Raw genomic sequence first — 8276 nt, 5'->3', positions numbered from 1 at the left:
GGGCGGGAAGACTGGCTTTCCTTATTCCCACCCCGCCCCCCAACAGCTCAGCCAATGAGAAGTCAGTATACTTCCAACTCCCAGTTTACTCCAATGGACTTTTAGTTTATAACAGCCCTCCCTGCTCCTTTTCTCCATAAATGGGCTCTCCTCCTTTGGTCTTCAGACTTGGCTACAGTTTCGGGAGAGTGTTTTTTGGTTTTTGGGGGGATTTTGGTTCACAGCACTCTTTTATTCCCCCAGTAAATCCATTTTTTGGTAAAGGAGGTGGCAGTTTTTATTTTAAGATCAACACAATATTGCAACGTTAATGGAACATAGACCGAAACCGCAAGGAATTTGACAAGCCAATTCTACAAAAAGAAGACGCTGGTGAGAACCAAAACATCCGGGACATATAAAGGAAGAGGTATATAATTTAGATAACCTGTCGTTTATTTCAGAAAATCCGCGAATTATTTTCTGTGTGGCGAAAATACACAAGTTGGGTTCCCGGGAGGCAAGCCCAGAGTGTTCCTGAGGAAGCGTCCCGGGGAGGGGGGGCTCTGGAGCTAGAACAGCCCTGCGGAGTGGTCCCCGTTCAGAACGGACCCTCACCCCAGGCGGGCTGCCCTGGGAAGGGGGCGAGAGCTCCGCCAAGGTGCTCTCCGCCCCTGCCCCCTTGTTGGACCCGTCATATTCATTGCCACCTCGACCGCCCCCACAGCAACTCTGTGAGCTCGGTTTCTTGCATCCACTTTACAGAGGGGGCGACTGGGAAGTAAAGTGACTTGCTCGAGCTCGGGCTGGTCATTGGCGCCCGGGCTGAATTTTGAGCCCGTTCTGCCCATCACCACAGCGGGGGGCTTCCCACTCACTAGTTGGCAACCCGCTTGCTTGGAAGACTCTTCTCTCAGGAATCGTCCCCCGATGGATGTGTCACTTGCAGATCTTGATCTCCGAATACTCGGTGGTGCTAGAGCCCGCCCGGTCCTGAGGTTTCCAGGGCCTCAGCCCGTGGAAGGTGAGGGAGGCGTAGTGGAGCTCGGACTCCTCCTCCGAGGGGGGCGGGGCCACGGCTGGGGGCGGGCAGGCTAGGGGGATGCTTCCCGGATACTCTGGCTGGTAACCCTGAATGGAGAGGAAAGAAGGGGGTCCAGTTAGGATAACGGGAGCTGGCAGACGGCAAGGAGGATCCCACAAGCAAACCTGGAAACTGAGCACTTAGCCTTTCATCCATTCGTTCCACAAACATTGGCTGCGCCCACATTCATTCATTCATTCATTCAATAAATATTTGAGAATAATAATGCCTGGCCCTTGGTAATCAGTTACCAAGCTCCCAGATCCCTCATTCCTTAATGGCTTAGTTCCTTAAGCCATTAAGGAGACACGGTTATCGCCATTTATCAGGTGGAGAAAGTGAAGCTAAGTAAATATCCCCCAAATCACACGCTGAGTTGTTGGTAGGGCCAAGACTAACACCCAGGTCTCTCTGGCCCCAGTGTCTGCCCATGCCAGGCCCTGGCTCTTTGGTGAGGGGAACAGAGCAGACATCGTCCATTACACCAGCTAGCTCACAGTGGGGATAGCGATATTTTAGTAGTAGTCAATTATACTACTATCTAATAGTAAATTGTGATAGGATGCTCAGGATTAGGGTGGGTGGTGTGAGAAGACAGGGATTTGCTCAGAGCTGAACTGCCCTCAGGGACAACCCAGTATTCCAGAAGTTCGGGCAAACACAATTACAAAATTATACCATGAACCCTAAAAGCAAAGGACGTTGTGTGGAAAAGGCCCAATGTGCCCGAAGAAAGGGTTGACCCTTTGCCCCAGCCCCTGGGAGGGAAGCACTAAGCCAGTGGAAGGTCCTGCCTGATGGGAACATCTCCGTTCACATGGGGCCTCGGGCCACACAGTATCAGCTTGACCTCTAGAGGGGCTGGAGACCATGTAACCAAGGTCAGTCATACAGGTGCTCCATACTCACGTGACCGACCCCCAATAGAAACCCAGGACACAAGGCGAGGGTGAGCTTCCCTGGTGGCAGTACCACCCCCCCTTGCCCACCCTCCACCCCCCACCTCTTATCACACACCAGTGCTGGCAAAAATCAGCACTGTCTATGAGACACCTGGAAGGTTCTTTTATGGAACTCCCCGAGGCAGAGTCCAGGGGCCCTCCCCTCGGCTGCTGTAATCTGTCTCTCTTCCCTGAAATAAACTAGCCACGAGTATAACAGGTCCCCGTGAGTTCTGGGAGTCCTTCTGGTGAGCTGTTGAAGCTGAGAGTGGTTTGGGGACCCCTGAATTTTGTAGTTATTTTGGGGAGACCCCCTGGCATCCTGTGTCAGGGAGGAGAGAGAGGAAGGAAGGGAAGACAGGCCTGAGGTCCAGGGAGAGACGAGGAGGTGGGGATAGGGAGGGTCCAAGTGAACACAGGAAGACAGACAGATGCTGGTGGTCTTTGGCTCTGCAGGGTGAGTCAGAGAGCAAGAGGGGAGACTGACTCCCAGGTCGCTGGCCTGGGAGATTGAGTCCACGGGGACCGGGGAACAACAGCCTGTTTGGGGCATGATGACCATCTGAGTCGTCTAGAGGGCCGTGGCCGTGACCATCCCGGGGTAGCATCCTGACGGACGGGGGGTTCATCACTCACCCAGGAGAGAGAACCCAACGTGCGGGTGGCATCCGTCCCACCAGCCACAGACCAGGGAGCCTGCTTCCTGCAGATCTTCGCCCTGAGGGGGAGCCAGGACCTGTCAGCAGCCCCGCTGACTCACGGCCATGCCCACTGCAGAGGCTGACAGGAGGGGACGTACAGAGCCCGTCCACCCGTGAGAAGGGGCATGGCCGGGATCCCCAGTTCTCACAGCCTCGGCACCATCCGGGCTTCTCCAGCTGGGGCTGCCTGGGACCCCAGGGCTCACACCCCTTCCGCCCCACACCCTCACCCTTTCGTCCAGAGGCGACACTCACATGAAGAAGATGAGGCAGGGACAGAGACTGAGCAGGCCAGCAACACCGGCACCCGCGACGGCCCCCAGAACGAATCCTCCCTCAAGCTCCGGCTTCCCTGAAGGTGTGAGTGGGGCTGCTGGTGAGTCCCCTCCAAGCCCCAGGATTCCGGTGCCCCCTCCTCGCAGGAACTCGGGCTCTCACCTTCTTTCTCCCCCAACTAGCGGAACACCAGGACTCTGCCCCCCACCCTTCCTCTCTCTCACCCCCTCCCCTTTGGCTCCCAACCCCACCCCCAGACTGTCTTTTCTAGGATCCAGACTCCCTCCTCCTACACCTCTGCCCCCAACAGCTCCCGGACCTGGGAGCAGCAGGACAGCGGCGCTCTGTTTCCCGTGGTCATTCCAGGCCTCGCAGCTGAGTCTGAGGCCGGAGCCCAGCGGCCCACTGAGGCTCAGGGAGCTGTTGGCCCAGGGCCCCGCAAGGCTGGAGGTGACGGTCCAGGAGGCGTTGCTGTGGTTCCCCTCCAGCAGCCCCTCCCCCAGCCGCCAGCGCAGGGTGGGGGCCGGCTGGGCTCGGGAGGAGCAGCTACAGCGCAGCCCCTCGCCCTCCCAGGAGCAGGAGGGGCTGAGCAGCCGCGGGGGGTCTGCGGGAGGAAGAGGAAGGGTCAGCGGTGCCTCTGCTCCCCAGGCCCCGGGCAGCCTGCCCCCAGGGGTCCCCACACTCACAGACCACAGAGAGACGCAGGGAGACCTGCCGGGAGCCCAGCGGGTTCTGGGCTTGGCAGGTGAATTTGCTTTCGTCGCCCAGCTCCACTCGGGGCAGCTCCAGGAGCCCCTGCTCCCAGCGCCAGGAGGGGCCCAGAGTCCGGCTCCCCTGGACCCAGCTCAGGGTGGCGGGAGGGTTGCTGTCAGCAGCACAGACCAGGAGCAGAGTCTCCCCTTCCAGGACTGGAAGAGCTGAGCCCTTCCCCGGGTACTTCAGTTCTGGGGGCAGAGAGAGAGCACACACGCACTCAGTGCAGGCCAGAGGCTTCAAAGCCCTGGTCCTTTTCTCCCTCCTCCATTTCTCCTAAGTTGGGAAGGGATCTCTACCCGTAGTTTTGCAAGCAGCGTTACGGTGATATGATTCACGTACCAGACAATTCCATTCACACGCCACGTACAGAGAGTCGTGGGGTAACCCTCACCACAATCAATTTTAGAATGTTTTCATCACCCCCAAAACTCCCCCCTGCACCCCCCCAGCTGCCTCCCCCCTTACTAACCTCCCCAACCCCCAGCCCCTGACAGCCCCTAACCTAACTTTCTGTCCCTGTGGATCTGTCTCTTCTGAACATGGCCCAAGTAGAATCACACGCCACATGGGCTCCTGTGTCTGGCTTGTTTCTCAGGGCATGACATTTCCAAGGTTCTCCCGCCTTGTGGCGCCTTCCCCGGGCCTCACTCCTGTTCATGCACAATCAAGTTCATCGCATGGACAGACCGCCTTGTGCTTATCCATCCATTGATGGACACTGACCTCATCGAGGCGAGCTCTTTTTTTTTCTTTTTTAAAGATTTTGTTTATTTGTTGACTGACAGAACAGGAGAGGGGGAAGCAGACTCTCTGCTGAGCAGAGAGCCCAATGCGGGGCTCGATCCCAGGACCCCCCGGATCGTGACCCAAGCGGAAGGCAGACGCTTAACTGACTGAGCCACCCAGGTGCCCCCCGGCAAGCGCCCTTAACTACACTTCCCCCTCTCTATCCCGAACTGCTGAACACCCCTCGCTCACAAGTATCCAAAATTCAAGTACCAGACCCCTCACGGCTCTTCAGGACGTGACCTCTACCTCCTCTCCTCCTTCCCCCACCTTCCTCCCTTGTCTCAGGAGTAGGGCAACCACACTGTGCGTTCTAAAATTCACAAAGGAGGAAGGGGAGTTCAGCACGAAGTCCCCCTTCCATGCGGACTCCCCAGGCAACAAATCCCACTCCTCAAAGGCAACGATGATTGATGATTGCCAGTTTCTCTCGTGTGGCCTTCCAGAACTATTCAAGGCAGCCTTATCTAGGAGCATTGAAAATACACTTCCCCGAGGCCCCACGGTTTGGCTCCTGGGCATAAAATGTATAGTCCTGTCCCTCAGAGCACTGGCACCCTCCAGGAGCTGGATAGAAATGCAGAACCAGAGGTCCCTTGGGCCTCCTGAGTCACATCTGCATTGTCACAAGATCGCTGAGAAATCAGGTGCTCGACAGCTTGTGGGGTACGGCCGAGAGAGATGCTCCTCTGTTCACAAGGGGAATGTCTGAAGCAGCATTATCATGGAAACTAAAATCTGTGGACAGCTCCAGCGCCCATCAAGAGTGGAATGCAAGGGACGCCTGGGTGGCTCAGTGGGTTAAAGCCTCTGCCTTCCGCTCAGGTCATGATCCCGGGGTCCTGGGATCGAGTTCTGCATAGGGCTCCCTGCTCCGTGGGAGCCTGCTTCCCCCGCCCCCCCCCGCCTGCCTACTTGTAATCTCTCCCCCCTCTCTGTCAAATAAATAAAAATCTTAAAAGAAAAAAAGAAAGAGTGGAACGTGAAACTAACATGATACCTACAGACAAAGAGAGGCAAAAATTACAGCCACCAGCGACACGGAGGAATGTCAAGAACACGGGGTAATGTCCCATCAGAATAATCAAGGGAACTATGACCCCTTGATTATTATTATCCACTCCCAGGAGTAGACCCCAAAGATGTGGAAGCAGGGAGTCAGGCAGATCCCTGTACGGAAATTTTCGGAGCCGCCCTGTTGACAGGAGCCCCGAAGTGGAAACAACCCAAATGTCCATCCGCGGACGGACAGACAGACGGTGGTCTCTCCATACAAAGCCTAACGAGGAGTGAACCCCTGACCCGTGCTACGACAGGGATGAACCTTGATCATGTCATCCTGAGTGGAAGAAGCCAGACACGTGTTTAGGAAAATTTCGAGAAAATAGAAGGTACACGGACGTGCTAATTAACTGTTAATTAACTCGTGTGCCTCCTTCGGCAGTATAAACGTATATTGAATCTACATCTATGAAATCTCAACTTGTACGCTTTAAATATATACAAGTTATTCATCAATTATACCTTCATCAAAAATAAAGTAAAATACAGAGAAAGGATGGTGACACAGGGTCCAGTGTAGTGGCTTTCTCTGAGGCCAAATGGAAGGGGGCTGAAATTAGGAAGGAACATTTAGGGGGTTCCAAAGGTGGGGTTGCTGTCCTTTTTTTCTTAGGCTCTGTGCCCAGCACGGGGCTCATACTCATGACCCTAAGATCAAGAGTTACACCCTGGCACCTTAACCGGGGTGGTGAGTACCAAGGTGTTCATTGGATGGTGATTCTTTGTAACTTGCCTGTATTTGACAAAAAGGCTTTGCACATAATGAATAGTATAAGCGAAGATCATGGGTCACACAGTGAAGGGGGGGCCTCCCAGCTCTGCTGTCCCTGTGCATCGCCCTGGCCCTCCTGGCTTGGCTTCGAGCTCCAGGCTCTGCTCTGCTAGGGGGATGTGTTCCCATCCAGCCTTAGGGAGGGGGCCCTGCTGACCCACCTGTGCAGTTTCCTCGGAAGATGCCGATGCTCAGGTTCTGTGGGGCGTCTGGGACAGAGAGACACAGTGACGAATGGGGTCAGAACTGGCCCTTCCCCTGCCATCCACCCCCAGGAGACACAGGAATGGAAACTGACATAGACAAGCCCTGTGTCCTCCCTGCAGCCCCTCTGAGCCTCCCCCACCCACCCCGCAGGTACCCAAGTCCAGGCCCTGCACGCACAGGAGACATTGAGCGTAATGGTGCTTTGGGTGCTCACGCCAGTCCTGGGGAAGGTCACCCGACAGGTGAGGTTGGTGCCGTGGTCCTGTGGGTGGGGGATGAGCAGGATCTCCGAGGAGTTAGAGGCCTCCAAGTCCAGTCCCGGGGCTCTGAGGGCAGCCCCCGTCCAGGAGATGGTGAGGGGCATCGCCCCATCACAGGCCCCGGGCACAGAGCATGTCAGGTGGCTGGGGCGGCCGGACTCCAGGGGCTCCTTGACCCAGATATCCGGGGTCTGTGTCAGCGCTAGAGAGGAGAGAAGGAGAGTCCGGACCCCAGAGGGGACCCCCGTGTATGCCTCTGAAACAGGCCAGGTTCACCCCAACCCTGACCTGACCGTGCTACCTTCTCCCCGTTAAAGATGAGCAGCTGGGGCTCCGCTCCTGCCCTTGAGGACACGCCCCCCGCCCCGTGATTGGCTCTTGGGGACCTTCCCTACCTGTCACACGCACAGTGAGCCTGTTATTTCTGTAAAGGTGTCTCATGAGACCTCTGTACAGGTGAAAGTAATAGTTTCCACTGTGTCGCCTCTGCGCGTCCGTGATGCTCAGGGAGCAGTCGCCCGCCCCAGGGTCTCCGGAAAGGTGGAGGCCTTTCCTCTTCGTCCCTCTGACCGGGCTCTTTGTGGCCATGGGAGCTGCCGCTCTAGGATTATCCTTTAACCGGTACCAGGAGCCGTAAACATGTGTAGTGTTGTTCTCGCCAAGCCCGGGGTAGGAGAAGGAGCACGGCACGTGGACGCACAGACCTTCCTGCACCGTCACCGCGCCCTGCACCTGGAGCTCGTACCCCTGATCCCCCTGCAGGGACCCTGCGGGGACACCAAGGCTCAGCAGCCGTGTCGGGACCAACGCCGCCCCCCGGCTCCTGGGGCCCCCCCGGCCCTCAGCCCACTCACCGGCCCCCAGCAGGGGCAGCAGCAAGAGCACCTCCATGGTCCCGGGCGCTGTCCTCAGTCCGTCTGGCTTCTGGACGTGCCTGTCTGTCCCAGAAGGAAGCTCCGACAGGAAGCTTCTTGGGGGAAGAAGAGGGCAGTGACCGTCCACGGAAGAGGAACCTCAGGAAGGGAACCATGAAGTCCTGACAAATCCCTTCTTCCAACTTCTCCTTTCCCAGATGGACAAGTCGAGGCAGAAAGGACCCAGGGCTTGCCTACACAGGGAAGGAGCCCGGCATGGGGCTCGGGGGAGGGCGGCCCTGGCAGTGGGGTTTTCAGGGGGAATGGGTGAGGAAGGGCTCCAGGTGAGGGGCTGGGGGCGGGAATCATTCATTCACTCATTCATTCATTCACCAGGCACCATCTACTCCCTGCAGGGGCTGGGGACAAAGGGGAGAACAGGACCCACCTGACTCCTGCCCGCAGGCACCACACCTCATGCCCCCCAATACCCAATGCCCTCTGGCTCCCCAAGAGCACTCAGTTTCCCCCACAAGGCTTGGGGCCGTGTCTGCAGCCCACCCATGCTCCCAGCTCCACAGTGAGAAGCCGGCAGGGA

At 57.1% G+C, this 8276-nt stretch overlaps 1 protein-coding gene across 1 annotated transcript; it reads right to left on the bottom strand.

Moving 5' to 3' along the window:
• Window positions 1–918: 918 nt before the first annotated feature.
• Window positions 919–7715, bottom strand: SIGLEC11 (sialic acid binding Ig like lectin 11; the record flags this gene model as incomplete). The annotated part of the gene is made up of 8 exons (XM_080828573.1): window positions 919–1110; window positions 2641–2722; window positions 2961–3057; window positions 3301–3585; window positions 3668–3925; window positions 6519–6566; window positions 6742–7026; window positions 7220–7715. 8 exons carry the CDS (start codon window positions 7713–7715, stop codon window positions 919–921), a joined length of 1743 nt encoding a protein of 580 aa, XP_080684699.1.
• Between the last annotated feature and the right edge of the window lie 561 nt (window positions 7716–8276).

Source organism: Martes martes, assembly GCF_963455335.1.
Source record: "Martes martes genome assembly, chromosome: 17".
NCBI classification, from domain to species: Eukaryota; Metazoa; Chordata; class Mammalia; order Carnivora; family Mustelidae; genus Martes; species Martes martes.
Note: the sequence above shows the minus strand (reverse complement) of the source record. Positions and strands in the feature narration are given on the sequence as shown.